This window comes from Sus scrofa, chromosome 8 (genome assembly GCF_054392235.1).
Source record: "Sus scrofa isolate SSC_HxYL_T2T_F1_AM1 chromosome 8, Sscrofa_HxYL_maternal_Yorkshire_Landrace_v2.0, whole genome shotgun sequence".
Lineage (NCBI taxonomy): Eukaryota > Metazoa > Chordata > Mammalia > Artiodactyla > Suidae > Sus > Sus scrofa.
The window spans coordinates 99,436,100-99,454,449 of NC_139390.1; the positions used below are offsets into that span (position 1 = coordinate 99,436,100).

The window sequence follows — 18,350 nt, forward strand, 5'->3', positions numbered from 1 at the left end:
AATAAAAACACTGACTACATTTAAGCTATAAAATTTTCACATATAATACTGAAACAGTAAGCTTCCATGTTTCTATCTCCAAATTTATTTAGTTTGTTTTAAATTTAGAGATCCTTTATCTCTTATAGTTGTTGTTTCCCAGTTCAGATATTTATGTATCTCTATATATTCATATAGAGTTATAAATAAATTTTATATGCATGTGTTATTAGAAGTCACAAAACTCTGTAAAACAACATAAAATAAAATTCTGTGTGAGTTTTATGATTGAGGACTTCATTTAAAATAGTAACTTTCAATTACATATTTTACACCACAAAATGTATTGACACCCAGTGTTTTTTTTCTCTTTTTCTAACAACAAATACAGGTGAATTTATAGATTCTTTATAAAAGCTTAAATGATTCTAAGTTCAAAGCCATAGAAATAGAATCAAAATAATGTGGATTGTTAGGTATTTTGATAGTACATGTTCAGTGCTCCTTCGATAACATCGACAGCTTTATCTTTGGCATTGAAAATTCAGTACGAGTTCTTGACAAAATTTTGTAGCTTAGAGCTTCATTTTCTTTTAAACAAGGAAAAACAGGGTTGAAAAGAATATGAAAGCTGGGAGGAAACTATTAATGATTACTTTTTTCTTAATAAGTTTATCTTTGGGACCCTGAATTACCTTTTACTTTATTATATGACGTGGACTGTATGAATCCATTTAAAAACCAACTGAGTTGTACCACATTTTAGGAAAATTATATAATATAATATATATATTTTATATTTATTTAGAAGCTTTGAAATAGTACAGTAAACACTTTGCAACACGGTGTATAAACTACAGAATGTCTTTGATATTTTGTGGGTCTTTAGAATACAACATTTTTTATAACCCACGGGTGAAAAGAACATAATCACAATCTCTCTTGTAAAGTTGGAATAGTTTGGGGAACACTTGATCACACAAAAATAATATAAAACAGTCAAGTTTAAAACAGTGATATTGCATTTATAATGCACAAATTTCCTTTATCTTTATGACTGGCTTCTCATGGTGAATATAAACATCTAAAGGGCTCAGTGACATTTGGAGAGAGAAAGATATATAGTGCTGTAAACAGGCACACACTGATCGGAGAGGCAAAATCAGTTGCCTAAAGTTTCTACAGTTCTGCACGTTTCAACTCATTTCTCAGGCCTGCTGAGAGCAATTAGGTCCTATAATTGGCCTTGATGACTCCGCCGGCAATCTAATACTCAGTTACACACAACTAACTGGATGGCCAAGATAATGGAGTTGAAAAGTTGATGCTTTTGTTGGTCGACTTTGTGCAAATCATGCTGCTTCAGGTAAGTCCTGTAGAATTGACTAGCATATCCTTTTCCGTGCTGTGAAAAAGAAAAAAAAAAAATACTCTAAGAAAAAGAGACTGATTTTTGGTGTTTGGAATTGCACGTTAATATAACAGAAGCCAAGACAGTGGAAACAAGTTGCATTCCTGTACCAGACTCACATAGTGGTAAAATATTTCAGTGTTACCTTGGTTTCTAACAGTCACAGTTATTCTGTTGTCTGGCTTTCTGAAAATGAAAATTTTGACATTTATACAAATCAGTTTTACATGGGAAGTGTGAACTTTATAGACTAACCACCAATTATGTAGAGATTAACTTTTTAAGTTATCTACAAAACAATCCCTACTTCACTATGCACAATCAGAATATGGGAAAAATTTGTCGTCTTTACATGTCTAGAAATCTTTATAATATCTATGAATAACTGGTTATATATTTAATATATACTCTATATATTAAAACTATGTATAATAAAATGTTTATGTAGCTAAAAAAAACTAAAGGATTCACATTTTCGAGGTTTATTTTATCTAACTTTTTAGAACTATATAAAAATCAGCCTTTTATAGCCTATAATTTTTTAAGGTAAATTTATCCCCCGAAAGGAATCAGTTTTCTCCTAAAGAAGAGACAGGTGAAGGGCAGAAATATATACTATTGAATTTGGTCCAGTCATATAAAGGATATTGAATTATGAAGCAGAATGTTAAGATTCAATTACTCAGAATTTATTATTTTAAGTATCTTATTTATTATGATAAAGGATATTTCTTTACACTTATTCATTATATTTGTAATATTTGACCATGAGCACAATGAAAAGAGAAACTATCTCCTAAATCAGTATTTGACACATAAAAGATGTATAATAAAATTTTGCTAAAACTCAAGATCCTTGAATTGTGATTTAAAAACACATATGTGTATCTCATTAAAAAATAAGAACTACACTAAAGAGCATAACTGAATTTTTCAGTTGCTACTTTTTGTTTTTCACAAATGTAAAAATATGCTGACCAGTTTAGTTCCTCTCCTCTGATATCTCCACTCATTTCAAGTAGATTTTCTATTATGTATTTTTCTTAGTTTATTTTCTTAGATTCTCTTATTTATTTTTCCTCACAAACTCAGTTTCTGATGAGACCACCAATTTCTTCATTAGTTCATCTTTTAGCAGAGACACATCAGTTAAAATTACAAAAGTCAAATACCACCATCAACCAGAATTAAAGTGAAAATGAGTAGATACATCTTCTGTGTAGTAACCAGTACTGAAAATAATCAAAATATTTTAAATAATATTATGAATGAGTTAGATACAGCAGGGGACTATATAGTAGTTATTATAACTTACCTGGTGAAAATGCTGCAAAGAGTATTCTACAAACAAACTGAAACTTCGTTCTTTTAAAAGTATCAAATCCTATTTTCCTGTGGCCTTGAATTCAGATTCTCTACATTGTGATAAACTTGACAAATATGGGTAATTTATATTTTGTTTCAACCAATCAGGATTTAAAATTCTTTAGCAAATTAAAATATTTAGCCGTCATAGAAATTTGGGTTTATAAAATGAACTGGAAAAAATAATTACAGTGACAAAATAATGTATTGTCCAAACTGAAGAATTGTGTGACAGAGAGGGAGCACTATTAATAATTACACAAGATGTAACCTTGTGCTTTTCTGGACAACTCAGAAAATATCATAACCCTACAAATAATATTACTTTTTTGCAAAGTAAGTTGGAAATACTACTTACAGGTTGAAGTTTTTTCTTAAATGGCATTAATCAGATACCACTGATTTATAGGAAACCTCATTCTAGTAGTTTAGAAATAAAAGAAACTCAAAAGTGACCTACTTAACCTATAAACTAATTCATTAAATAAAAAAAGTGAATATACTAAAAAGCTACGTCTTAGTATAAATGCAGAAATTAGTCAACCCATGTTTAAATCAGTAAAATATTTCTAATTATTAGGGTTAAAATATCCCTTATGAGAAAATATATTAGTATAGGTATTATATGTCCACTTGATTTAATTAGAGTACAAAACAAAATTGTGTTATTAAAATGGTTCACAGTTATATGGACACAGAAGTTTAGAATACATTATAGTCAATATCTGAAATATAAACAAAAAGCTTAAAAGGTATATTTTATTACTGCTTAGGGTTACATGTGTGCTGCTTTTATCTAAATTGCACCTATTCCAGTAGTCGTCTGAATAATATAATCACCTCTCATTAAACTGACCTCTTCCCATCTATTTGTTAATTCAGGAGTGCAAACCTGAATAGGGTAAGTGTAAGGGTGGAGATGGAAAGTCAGAACAAATTAGAATGGAGAAGGAATGTTCCCTCTGTTTCAAAAGCTAATTTCCAAAATATCAAAGAGTGCTAGACAAAATAGAAAAAATAAAATATTGTATCATTACTAAAGTTCTAGTCATATACATTTTGTTTCAAGGCTCTTAAGAGGTGACTTTAAATACTGAATAATCATTATTTCGGGAGGGGCTGTATGGGTTAATGTTGGACAAGTAGCACACAAATATAAAAGAAAAATCAATGTTATTACATTTTAGAGTCTGTACCAAGGACAGTCATTCGACAGTGTTAACCATTATGGATATGCATTTGTTGAAGCATTTCAGGTTAGAAGGTAGGGGTCAAATACTTTGAATCTCTATACTTTCTGATGTATTCTGTATATGTTTTGGAATTTTCAAAGCATAGTTGAAGTTTTGCTTTTTTTTTAACTATAAACTAATTCATTTAGTAAAAAAAAAAAGCAGATATACTAAAAAGCATTTCACAGAAGCATTGTTCCCTAGCTATTCATTGGCATGTGCAGGGACTTGGCCATCTGATATAAATGAAATATTTTATTTTCAGTCAAATCAAAAGTAATATGGAAAGGACTATTAGCATTCCTTTTTTAACTATATTTATTTATTCACTGTATTTATTCTTCACAGTGAATACTGGGAATGTTACATTTAAGGTGTTTACCTTACTACCTGAACTACAGATAAAAATTTGCTATTAATGGAGAAAAGGTTCAAATATCTAGCTTCTTAAAATTTAGCATATATATGTGTATATTTTCAGCAGATATATATAATTTCAATGAAAGTTCTATGATCCATATTTTCCTTATATTGTAGAATACTGTTATTGCCTTTGATAATTTGTAAATTATATTAAACTGTGAAACATCTAAAAATTTTGATGAATGACTTAAGAAGAATGACTGTAACCATATATATTACAAAAATAATTGAAAAACATTACTGATATATTATTTATTCAACATATAATAGTTTAATAATAGTCTGGTGAAAAATAATTGTATGTAATATATTAAAATGACATGAATCATTTGGATAGTCACATTTCTCTACTTGCATAGCAGGAAGCATAATACCCTTTATACTTTATGACAATGTAAATCACAGAAGCTGAAGCAATAAATAAAGCTTGTGAAGTGATCTATTTCTGCACCTGAAAGAAAGAGCAGCCTTCAAATATCCCAGATGACAGAGACTCTCCACTGCAGTGAAAAACTCCTAGAGGCTGAGATCAGTAACCTACTATGGAGGGCATTCAAATGTTTAATGAGCCTCAGGATCAGGATACTTCTTTATGTATAAAGTGAACCTAGCATATGAGAGTTTAAGCCACTATCCCTTGTAGAAGTCAGAAGCACCTGCTCTCTGTTCCCTGTGTGAAAGCATAGCATAAACTGAAAGATCATTTAAAAGCAAGCCCCCATTAGAGATCTGTCCAGTTGAATAATCAGCTCTTTTAACTTTCCTCTGTCTTATTCTTGAATCATTTTTGAAGTTATTCTTCAAAAATGTCTCTAAAGAATTTTCTTTTCTGTTTAACCCTAAAGTACAGAAATGAACATAGTTGTGTTAACTATTAAAAGTGGGTTGCTTCCTGAAAAAAAAGTGTGTGTGTGTGTGTGTGTGTATTTCTGAGTCACTTTTCTATACAGCAGAAATTGACAGAACATTATAAATCAACTATAATAATAAATAAATAAGCAAAAATTGGGTTGCTTTTTGTCTTTTAACATAAAAATAATAAAGATTATAATTATAATAATATAATCTTTTCACTTGAACACTCTTATTTATGCTTTTATTTTAATACAGTTGATATTGTTCATATAGTAAATGTTCTTCTCACAAAAAATTATAAAAAATATTTTATTTTTTATTTATTTTTTCTCAATAAGAAAAAAATATTAGATTCATCCATCTGTAGTCTGATTAAACTTTGGCAATGAATATAAAGATATTATCTATAGTCCAAAATTAACACCCATTTGATTGAGCTGCAATTAGAAAGTCAGTTTGAACCCAACTCCTGAGCAAAGATTCAATATCCCCTTTTTTAAAAATTTTTTTAATCTTTTATTTATGTGTATATTTTTTTCTACTGTACAGCATGGTGACTCAGTTACACTTACATGTATACATTCTTTTTTCTCATTTTACATGTTCCATCATAAGTGACTAGACAGAGTTCCCAGTGCTATGCAGCAGTATTGCATTGCTAATCCATCCCCAAGGCAACATTCTGCATCTATTTACCCCAAGCTCCCAGTCCCCCCTAGTCCCTTCTCTTCCCTCTTGGCAAGCACAAGTCTATTCTCCAAGTCCACGATTTTCTTTTCTGTGGAAAGTTTCCTTTGTGTGGTATATTATAGATATTGTTCATATAATAAATGTTCTCCTCACAAAAAACTATAAAAATATTTTAAATTAAATATATATAGTTTAAAAAAACTGATTACATGCTATAAATACCACAGGCCTTCTATTAGTATAATATTATTGTCTTTCTGTCTAATAATAACAGCTCAATGCAGCATAAACTTAAAATCTTATATTTCACAAGGTTCACATCATTGTTGTGTTAATTTTTTTTTCTTTGCATCAATCAGTATGCTTCTCCTAGCTTGACATAGTTAAGAGATTATACAATATATCTAGAAAGTAAGAGTTCATTTGGAGGAAGTGTATACTTAATTAATCTTTTAGAAAGGAAACTTTTAAAAATAAATGACCCAATCCTACAGACCACTCATTCAAGAAATACATAGTAAAGCCAAGTGTTTATTTTTAGTGTAGTATATATAGGTATGCAATGCTTACATGTAATTTGCAATTAATAAATGTCTATTAAATTAAAAGATAAAGCCATGAGTATTTTAAGAGATAAGGCAGCAAGTGTTTTGCAGATGGACTAGAAATGTACATCAGTGAATAGGTAAAGTGGATCATTTCTAAGACAGGAGACAATCATGGAACACAATATCCTCTTCATAGACATTCTAGCTCTAGAATCTCTGACACCCTTAAATAATCGCCATCTTGCCTAAGGATCTAGATACCAATCACTATTTTTTAGTTGCAGCAGAGATTGTATATGAATTTGAGGCCATGTAAGAAAAATGAATTGGACTTCATTTTCTCACCAAAAACAGAGTGTGCAAAGAAGCAATTAATTTCATAAGCCAGAGGTTACCCTTGAGATCAAGAAGAACTGATGTGCTGTGCAAAGCCCTGAATTTACCCTACCTGTGAAAATTTCAAATTGCTCAGAGCTTATTTTTTTTATTTATTTATTTTTGTCTTTTTAGGCTCACACCCTCTGCATATGGAAGTTCCCAGGCTAAGAATGGAATCTGAGCTGCAGCTGCCAGCCTATACCACAGCAAAGCAAGATCTGAGCCGCATCTGTGATCTGCACTGCAGGTCTCGGCAATCCCAGATCCTAAACCCACTGAGCGGGGCCAGGGATAGAACCCCCATCCTCATGGGATACTAGTCAGGTTTGTTACCCTGAGCCACAACGGAAACTCCAGGAGCTTATTTTTTAAAATGCATTTTGTTGTTAACTAAAAAACTTAGCCTTGAAAATAGGGGCTTTTATTTGTTCTTAGGTGGAGTCAACAGGTATGACAGAACATAACCCTTACATAGCTTTATATTGAGGAAATGAGTGCCGAAACACTATGAGTTTCTTCTAGATAGAGGAGCCAAAGTCTGTATACTTATGGGTGTTTGTGTGTATGTGAGTATGTGTAATTTAAAACTACCTCCTTACTAAGGCAATAATAAATTTAAAATGGTTCACAACGAAATGTCTAGTCTATGGGTTACTCAGCTGTGTCAACTACCATTAATACAGGGTAGATGTAATTATTGGAATTAAATTTTGTTTTGTTTAAAAATGTTTATCTCGGAGTTCCCGTCGTGGCGCAGTGGTTAACGAATCCGACTAGGAACCATGAGGTTGCGGGTTCGATCCCTGCCCTTGCTCAGTGGGTTAACGATCCGGCGTTGCCTGAGCTGTGGTGTAGGTTGCAGACGTGGCTCAGATCCTGCGTTGCTGTGGCTCTGGTGTAGGCGGGAGGATACAGCTCCGATTAGACCCCTATCCTGGGAACCTCCATAAGCTGCAGGAGCGGCCCAAGAAATAGCAAAAAAAAAAAAAAAAAAGTTTATCTCTAATTAATTATATTAACTAAGAGTGCTTTGAAATCTACAACAAAACCAGTGATAATATATTAACTCCTTTAATTAGATAATCTGCTTTACTTTCATTATCTGAATTGATTTAAGCAAGATATCTAAAAACAGTGATAATCATTTAGAAACAAGAATTGTCAATATTCTAAATACATGATTCCTAAAAATCTAAATGCTAAACAAATAAACTTTTATATTAAAATATTTGCTAAAAAACTTACAAGGTACTTGCATAGAATTTTATAGATTGGATGGATGTATTCCAAACTTATCAAGAAATGTAAAAAATCATGCCTTATAAGCTTACCAAAATTTTCCTGAGGGAGAAAAAAATAACAGGAAATGACCCTACCCAAAACATTTTGGCCACTATCTGGGCTCTCTTTGACAAACAAAACTCCTCAATTGTATCTTAAAATCAAGCCTGAAGACTGAATTACTTTTTAACAATTAGTATATATTTAGGGAGTTCCCATCATGGTGCAGTGGAAACGAATCTGATTAGGAACCATGAGGTTGCTGGTTTGATCCCTGGCCCTCGCTCAATGAGTTAAGGATCCAGAAGTTGCCATGAGCTGTGGCGTAGGTCTCAGATGCAGTTCGGATCCTGCGTTGCTGTGGCTCTGGTGCAGGCCCGCAGCAACAGCTCTGATTAGACCCCTAGCCTGGGAATCTCCATATGCTGAGGGTGAGACCCTCAAAAGACAAAAGACAGAAAAATAAAATAATAGTATATATTTAGGAAATGGAATTCTAACATATATTGCTCTCTATGTTTGTAATAACACTGAAAAATTTCAGGAATCCTTTATCTACTGGATTTTCTACTTAAAACAGGGAAAACTTGATTTGTTCCACAACTATTTGAAAATTACATTCTTTACACGGCAATAAACATGTACCTTTGAAATTTCTTTTGAAGACAATCCACTTGATTATGTGTTACTTTAATAATGACAAAAGAACTTTCATTTAACTTAGATAAATGCCATTATTATGTGAATCTAAATTCTAACAAGATATCCATATACTTCTTTAAAAAAATAAACAATTCTTTTTTTTCCTTTGAGAATTATGAAGCTGATAATATTTACTCACATTTAGATACTTGTATTTCAAGTAGTTTCCTTCAAAACAACATTATAAGGAGATCGCATTAGTTACTTCCCTGTAAGGTTGAAATTAGCATTAATTTTCCAAGTAGCATGGAAATTTCCTGAATGGAATTGATTATTCCTCTAAGTATAGGGATGCTATACCTGTATAGACCTATTTTGCAGCAAACAACATCACTATCACAATATTAAACCAACTACGAGTGACATATACAATTTCATCTTTTATATAAAAATCAAGAAGAAATTCCAGCAATGAAAAAAATGGTAAAACCCTAAGAATAAATATTTAAGATTTTATTTAAAACATATATAGCTGTAAAAAATATAGCCATGTATCTAATTTATTAACCACTTGCAATCTATTTAAACAGGGATAAGATTTAAAAATAATTTAACAAACACCTAAAAAATAATTAATTAACATCTTAGATATCTTAGCCATGAAAATAAGTGGAAAATCTGGGCTGGTAAATGAAATACTAATCATACAATTTTTACAAGATTATTTTTAAAAAATGAGACACACAACACACATGACTTAGAAACTGTGTAAAGTATGGCTGTTGCATTAATATACCTGATGATCTGACTTCCCCTAATATAATTCAGTTGCATCTATGTCAAAACAAACAGAAGATTAATAATAGCAATTGTGGGCTCATAAGGGGGTTGAAATGCCAACACATTGTAAACTGAAAGCTAACTACCAATTTTCTGTTTAGAAAAACTTCCTCAATGTAAAAAGTTTACATTCCTAAACTTTAGGAATTCCTAAATAGGTTAGCAATCCAAGACCTTAGTCTTCAATAACTCCTTGAGCAGGGTTGCCAGATGAAATACAAGGTGTCCAGCTACACTTGAATTTCAGACAACAATGAATAGTTAGTATATACACCCCAGAAAATATTTGGGTGTCATGTGTTTTTATTCACTAAATCTGGCAATCCTATACTGAGGGCATCAGCAACATGATACCACAGATGATACTAGTTACCACCGAGGAGAATGTTTTGCTGTGTTTCCTAGAGAAATACTGCACTATATTCTCTAATTATTTTTTAGCACTGTAGTTCATGTAACAAATTTTGTGCACATATCCATCTAAAATGATTGTAAAATTAAGATGTCAGAATTTAAAACATTTATATATTATAAAAGTCGTATATATAGGGTTATATATTATTATAGATGAATGCAATCTTAATCATTTAACTTGTTTGTATTATGATTATAACCTTGATTTTGAGTGAAATCTTTGTTTTTGTGAGACAGATATAGCATATTTGATAAAATCTTCTTTCTTCTTTGCATAATAAACATAATTTTGAATTATTCTAAAATTTAAGTATACATTCTAATTTTAGTTCTATTCTAGAAACTAATTAAACTAACTCCTTCTTGGCCTTTCAAGTTAATCTAGCATTAGATAATTAGAGATTTAAAACCTGCATATCCAGTATCTTGGGATAGACCATGTTGGAAGATAATATAAGAAAGAGAATGTGTGTGTATATGTGTATATATATATATACATTATATAATATTACTGAGTCACTTTGCTGTAAAGCAGAAATTGGCACAACTTTGTAATAAACTATGCTTTAATAAAAATTAAAAAATTAATAATAATTAAAACACTAATAAGCATTAATCAAATTCAGCTTTCAAAATATTACAAAAATACCAATTGTTAAAATAAGATTACATCATGCTTATTAAATATTACAATCATTTAGTTATGTTCTAACTAAATGACAAGATTTAAATCCTTAAACAGTTATATTACATTCCTAAATTTTGTGTTTGATTAGGGTTCATCTTAATTACTGCAAATATTTAACCACCTAGTGAGGTAAATAAAAATCATATTATACACTTACTATCTATGAAAAGCATCAACAAATCTAGGAAAAAGTTCAAATTTTAAATAATCAGCCTTTGTTAAGGCCAGTAGAGATTTTGGTTAAAAACGTATTGACTATGTACATTTATATATAACCTACCTATATCATTATTAAAATATAATGGAAGTACAAACCTACCTATACTACCTATGCAACTCATAATAAAGTTCTTGCAGAACAAAGTCAAATTTTTGCATCCATGTTTTAAAAAAGCATCTGAAATACTCATCAGTTGCCACAATGCCATAAAGAAAAAATATCTGAAAATAACTCATGCAATAATGATAAGTAAAAATACCAAAAGACTTAAAAACTGTTAACATGAAAACCCAGAAACCTAAGGGAAAGCCAGATAAAATTGCCTCTAACCATAGCCATCTTGAGCTGTCAACAATTTTCTCCTCATATTCAATATATCTACAATGGGTCTCTCTTCATGTCCATGTATAAGATTAACTTATATTTACTTATTGTTTATGATATGTACGTGACAGACAATTGAAAAAATAGACTAGTGAAATTAGTAGTTGATGATATTGAAATATGAGGACTAAGGAGTTTTTAAAGAGAAAGTGATCAATCAGAAAAGAAAAAAAAGAAAGAGCTAGTTCTAGTATAAGTAAGGACAGAATAAAAGAATATGAAGGTTGAAAGATGATGGAATGTGAGTAGTAAAAAAAAAAAAAAAGAAATCCAGGGTAGTGTATGTCAGGTGTGGAAATATTTAGGTTTTGGAGGGTTGTTTATTGCTTTACCATTCAGAGGTAACTATAATTATATTAATTTATGAAAATCAGGAAGATGCCTGGTTAACTAAGGAGGAAAAAATGCACTTGCCACATTGGATTCAGGATGTTTCATTTACTGATTCACTGATGTAGTCTAAAATGCATTTATGGGTGTTTGGTTCAGACAAGGTTCTGGGACCTGAGATTCTAAAATGAATACACATGGATTCTTCTCTAAAAGATCTAACAGACAGGGGCTAATGACTCTTTTATAGAAGATTTAAAAAACACTAATTACATAGAATATGAGAATTATAAGAAGAAAGCACACATCTCTTTGCTTGGGAAGGCGTCTCATTTAAGGTAGAAGAAGTTGAGTCTTGATTGATGAGTAGGAGATAGCCAAGCAGATGAGGTGGGAGTGGTTTTGCAAATGAGAAAGCATTCCAGAAGGAGAATGGAATGTGTCAATGTACAAGAGCCTGGGGAAAACGGTGTATCAAGAGGCTGATAATCAGTGAATGGAATAAAGAAAAAAACGTAGGCAGGGTTTAAATAAAATACTTTTAAACCTATTAAAAATGTGAATGTTATTGCAGCTGAAATGGAAAGCTCTTAAAATTTTAAGGAGGACTTTAAATATTAAAGTCAAATTCTATAAATATAAATAAATTCTCTACTTATTTGACAGAAGAAGCCAGACATAAAAGTAGAGGGCTTTTCATTAATTTTGGTGAATTAGGAAGAAAGGACTGGGTTTGGGGAATGCAAAAGAAAGATGCCTGTGTCTTCTTACAGAGCCCTGTTGAAGATCCAGGCTTTATACTTTACATATCTGGAAATAGTTTGCAATCCATCTTCCTAAGTCTTCCAAAACTGACAAAGTGTTTTGCAGTCAAAACGACTGCCTGGATGTTTTGTGGCTGAAAACTTGATTCTAAGGATAATTGTGACAGGAAAAAAAAGCTGTGATATGAGTTGCTCAAAGAAGTGATTCTATCCCACTTTATCAAGACTCAGGTTGCATCAGCGGAAATAAAAAGCAGTAGGCTGCATGGGACATTTCCCCACAAATTTTAACAAAGAAAAACAGGCATGTAATGATCACAGACTAAATATTATATTCACTTCATGAGATTTATATGCGATTTATGTAAGATTTATATATGTCTTTTTTTTTTTTTTAATAAAATACTACCTCGGGGTTTATTCCTTTGCAAGGAGACACTCACCCTAGGTCTGCAACTCACAGAAATGGTGAAGAGACAAGGACAATTTTAATCATGGCATTTAAAATAATATTTTTAAAGTGATTAAAGATCACCAATATTTGATCAAATCTTTCTTATCCAAAAGTAATTCCTGCTGTATTTTAATCTACTAGTATTTGAAGGTATCATCTTTCCTTGTTTCTACTTTACAATGCTAAAAATTTTAATTTAAAAAAACATACTTGTTTTTTTACACTGTCTCACAATTAATTGTGAGATTGGGGATACATTTTTTTTCCCAAACAACCAGTCTCAAAACTTGACAACTATCCTTGATAAGTACTTTTCTCACCTTTTATTATTACACTTAGATTTCTGATACTTTAGGTGGTTTTTATTTTATTTTATTTATTTTATTTTTCCAAAATATCTCTAACTCCTTCATTTTCATTCTCTATCCAGCTCTTATTTATGCAAAGTTTGACAACTGCAGTAACACTCTGCTGGTTAAACAAAAATAAAAATACAACCCTATACAACGAACCCTTACCAACTTTCTGAGCAGAGTGCGGTTTCTTTAGCCTGGGATTCAAGTTGGTTACAAGTGCTTATTCTAGAATCAGATGGTCTCAAAAACAAAAATGTGGTTCTCCCTCACATGCCAACAGATACAATCAGATGGTTCTCCAAATCTCTTTTTCTTAATTTTATAATCTGTAAAATGGGAACAGGAAGAATACCTATTTCATTTGGTAATTCTAAGGTTTAAAATGCATTAGTATCTAAAAAGTTTTTAAGGATTTCCCATTGTGGTGCAGCAGAAACAAATGTGACTAGGAACCATGAGGTTGTGGGTTCGATCCCTGGCCTTGCTCAGTGGGTTAAGGATCTGGCGTTGCCGTGAGCTGTGGTGTAGGTCACAGATGTGACTCAGATCTGATGTTGCTGCAGCTGTGGTGTAGGCCTGCAGCTGAGCTCCGATTAGACCCCTAGCCTGGGAACCTCCATATGCTGCAAGTTCAGCCCTAAAAAGCAAAAAAAAAAAAAGGCATATAGTAAGTGCTCCAATATTAGTCCCAAAGTAGAATTCTGTAAGTCTTTTTTTGATTACATTCTGGGGGATCTTTCCCAAAGATAACCAAAGCCATTTTCTTCTAGTAAAATAAATATCTTATTAATCTGTTAATGAGACAAGAAATTTAAAACAACATAGAATCATTGAAAACCAGTGCATTACAAGAAGAGAGACAATACATTTGACATTGTAGTATAACTCACAGATACGTTAAGTGAAAAAAAAATTAAATCTGTTTTAAGATTTCTTCTTTCCATAGTTGGGAAACAACACCATTAAATAGAGGAAATTCCACTACTTTATTAAAAAAAAGGAGAATTTTTAAATTTTCATTTAAGACACAAAAACATAAGAAGTAAGCACATATGATGCATGCAATGGCACTGGAACTTAGTTGTTAGGCCTCTTGTTTTCTAGGCAAAAGAGTGATGTGGAAGGCAGAAGACAGAAAACACGGAGAATCATAAGATCATGAGAATTACATTTGAGAAAGCCCAATGAATAAGCCATAAACAAAAGGTAAAATTTGGCAGTTTTTTGGGCATTTCTCAAATGGGCTTGTGACATCATTTGCTAGTTCTGTCTAATTTTGAAAGACAAAGATATAAAAATATAAATATAAGGCGGAGAGAATCAAGTTTATCAGATAAAAGGACTTTAGGTAAGAAAAAGGAGGCAGCAGAATCCTTGGGCTTCTACTTGCTCTAAGATTGATTTATGACAGACATGGATACCTTTGATATATCTTATAGAAAGACCTAGTTCTCCACGCTTACCGACTCTTCACGTTTACTTTGTGTGATGATTTTAGGGCTTTTGTGTCTCTCACACAGGGATGTCAGAACTCTGTGGGGTAATAATATCTTGCCTAAGGCCAGAATTTACTCTAAAAGGTTAGTACAATTGTCAAAATGTAAATTAAGTCAGATTGGATAAGGACATCTATTTGTTTCACTTTTTAAAATTCTTGGCCTGAAGGAATAAAGGTTCTTTATTTGTCTACTCTCATCAACTACAATATGCTGCTTTCTACAAATAAAAATCTGTTATTCCAAAAAAGAATGTTCCTTGTCAAATTATTTCACTGTTTGTTGTACGTAATCAAATATCTTCATTCACTGGAAATGCACAACTTAAATAATGAGAATATGAAATGTTAAAAGTTACAATCATACTTTGTGATTAATATCATAAAACAAAAAACAAATAAGACAGTCTTTGCTGGGCAAGATACCTTTGCTTTTATTCTATCCATTTTATTGATTTCACAGATGAAAAAGAAAAATAGGGATACTGTACTTTTACAGCATATGTATTATGTGAAAGAATATATACTGCAGATGTAAAATAGTGATATATCATGAAAAGAACATTTGGAGTCTGCTTTTTCTCTGAAAGTAAAAGAAAGCATAATTAGTTCTATTTAAACCCAGAATTTAAATTTTCTCCATACTCAGGCTGATGTCATTGTTCCAATTTTAACTGAATATATGGTTGTCTTGAACACTTAATGAGTGCTTCCTATGGGCCAGGCACTCACAGCTTTAAATACGTTATATAATTTAATCGCCACAATGAGCTTTGGAAGATGTATGTCACAGATGAGGATAATGAGTTATAGGAATATTAAAGAAAAGACAGAAGTCATTCGGCTAGTGACGGGTTAGATCAGTATTTGAACCCTGGGCCTGGGCCTCTTCACTACGCATCACTTCTCTGATATAAAACTCACTCTTGTGATTGTGTAGCAGGTTATGAGTCTGAAAAAGTACAGCATCCTCTGAGAATGAAAATCAGAGGACGTCTTACAAAATTAAAACTTCCAAACTATCATAAAGTCAAACTGAATAAAATCAGACATGCTTAGGAAAAACTATCCTGAAGATAATAAGAATATTTTTAAGTATTTACTAAGGACACCCCAGTCCAACGAGGTGAGCAGGTTGTGCTTCATATGCATTGTAAAGGAAGAAGAAAACTTTTCACTGGTATTGTAACATGCCTGAGGGTTTTTTTTTCCAAAATTATTTCAAAAGAGGTTTGTATGAGGTACATATGAGGTATGGAGTGAAGCGGTATCAATAATTAAAAATGCTTTTGTATGTTTCTAGGATGGCGCAGAGCAGATGACACTGAGGTGACCTGATATGAGTTATTTTGATCTATGCAGGAGGTACAGTATCACTCTATCGAGTGAGGATGCCTGATGCTATGTGTGATCACTAATAATTAAGTTGATCTGATGCCCTTTTCCTTCTCCACAGGAGTTCTTGTTTTTCCCCTGGATATATCTCAGGAGCATTTCAATTGACTCGGTTATTACATCTGTATTTTAAATTAAGGTATTGATCTTCTTTTCACATCAGTCTGTGATGAGTTCATGAGCCATAATCATTATCCTATATGGCTGGCCCTGAGAACACTTACACAATCTACATCTAGGGCAAACAAAACTGAAGACCACTGTGTCTGCAATATAGTAGGTCTTCAATGATAAGTTTTTTTGAATGCGGGTCACGCAGCTTTTGTCAATAACTTGGGAAGTTTTATCTAAAACAGCTAGTTAAAAATCTTTCTACAGTTTCAAATTGCCATGACACTACTTTAAAATAAAGAATAGTATTACAAACAATAGGATCTATTGCTAGCTATTTCTCAGAATTAGAAAGCAGTTGAAGTGTGAAAAACTTTGGAATATTTAAATAAGGATATGGATTTAAACATAATTTCAAAGCAATATAGTATGTAAACTATGTTACTATTTTTTATTCAATGTTTTATATAGTATATAGAATATTATTCAGTGAAGGTAATATCCCCCCCATATTCTATATATTAGCACAACTTTTTATAAGTATTAAATACTTTTTTATTGGTATTAAAAATCACAATTCCTATGAAGATTTTTTATAAAGCAAGCAATTTAAGTTCTCAAGGATTATGTTTCTAGATTTCAAGTTCAATTTTGAGATGAAAATAAGATTATTCAATGTCAAGTATTTTCCTAAAAATAATTTTAAAGTAAGCCTGCATTTAAGAACACTACCTTTACCAGAAACACATCAATGCATCAATAGTTTGTTGTTATAATTTGAGAAATAGTATCTTCTTACCATTTAATAATATAATTTAAAAATATAGATTTCTCAAATCCTTAGCTTAATTCAAGTTCAAAAGAGTTAGAATTCACTCCATTTTACAACAAAAGGCATTTCTACATTGCCGAATGCCAAAAAAGCCCACTGCCAACATAAATTTAGTGAATTTATATAATCATAAAATATTCTAAATGTATTCTGAATTTATTTACTATAGCCTAAAATTTATAGAGCTTATTTCATGACCCTTGATTATGAGAATAACTATCACCTTGTAATACTGGTAGTATTTATGAAATTAGTGCCTGTATTGTGTCTCATTTCTACTTCTCATGCCTATAAAATAGACATGGTTGTAGCTACTACTGTTATCAAATTTAGCATTAATGTTTAGTTGACACAGTTCACCCATTTGATTTTTTTTTCCTTTTTAAAGTATGTGATTAATTCATGCTCCTTATTACCAAACTAATGCTACATTTTAATTTACTGCTTAAAATATGAACACAGGATATGATGATCATATATAGCCTGTTTGCTGTATCTTCCAAAATAGTTAAGAAAGCATGCATTACTACTAGGCTTAAGGAGAATAGGTAACCTGACTTGAATCACTAATGATGGCTGTTTCATTTTTATTTGTAAGCAATTTCACAGTAACTGACACCAAGGATTTTCCTTAAAATTCAGCAGAACATAATATGATACCAAAAGTGGAAAATTCTTATTATAGGAGAAATCAGCTCAATCAGGAAAAGATTCAATATTTGTCAAAGTAAGATATTTAAAATATTTTCACATCTATATTTAAAATCTATAGTCATGTCTTCCTTTTAAAATGATTGTTATATATAATACAAAGTCTTATACCTTTAAGTTGTAATGCATACTTAATAGGCTTAATGTATGGTATAGACATTTTCATACTTAACTTTTGCACTCTACGTATTTTCCCAAATTTCCTTGTAAAACTACTATTTCCTGATTTTTCTTCCTGAACATGTAATCATTTGTTGCAATTCAATGTGTGAGGGGGAAACAAAAGGATTTAAGAAATCAAATCTTTCCTCTCCAAAATTCCAGAGTATGAAAATTAAGTGATCTATGTAGAAACAGGAAGGAAAGGGGATATATAAAAACCCTGACTTTCTCAATTGCCTTTCCTTTGTCCCACTGTAAAAATGAGCCTCATGCCCTTCACTCCTTTAACCAGCCCCAGTGTTAGAAAAACATTCTGCAAAAACACATCACAAGACTGTAAAGTGCTATTCCACCAAATCACAGCTGGCAAAAGCATATGTTTATAGTTTG

At 31.5% G+C, this 18,350-nt stretch overlaps 1 protein-coding gene across 1 annotated transcript in view; it reads right to left on the minus strand.

Moving 5' to 3' along the window:
• Nucleotides 1–762: 762 nt before the first annotated feature.
• Nucleotides 763–18,350, minus strand: part of PCDH10 (protocadherin 10) — a 41,199-nt gene continuing 23,611 nt past the window's right edge. The window contains exon 5 of the mRNA XM_084972890.1: nt 763–1,384. Coding sequence (XP_084829016.1) covers nt 1,365–1,384 — 20 coding nt within the window. The 3' untranslated portion in view covers nt 763–1,364. The remainder of the gene's footprint in view (nt 1,385–18,350) is intronic.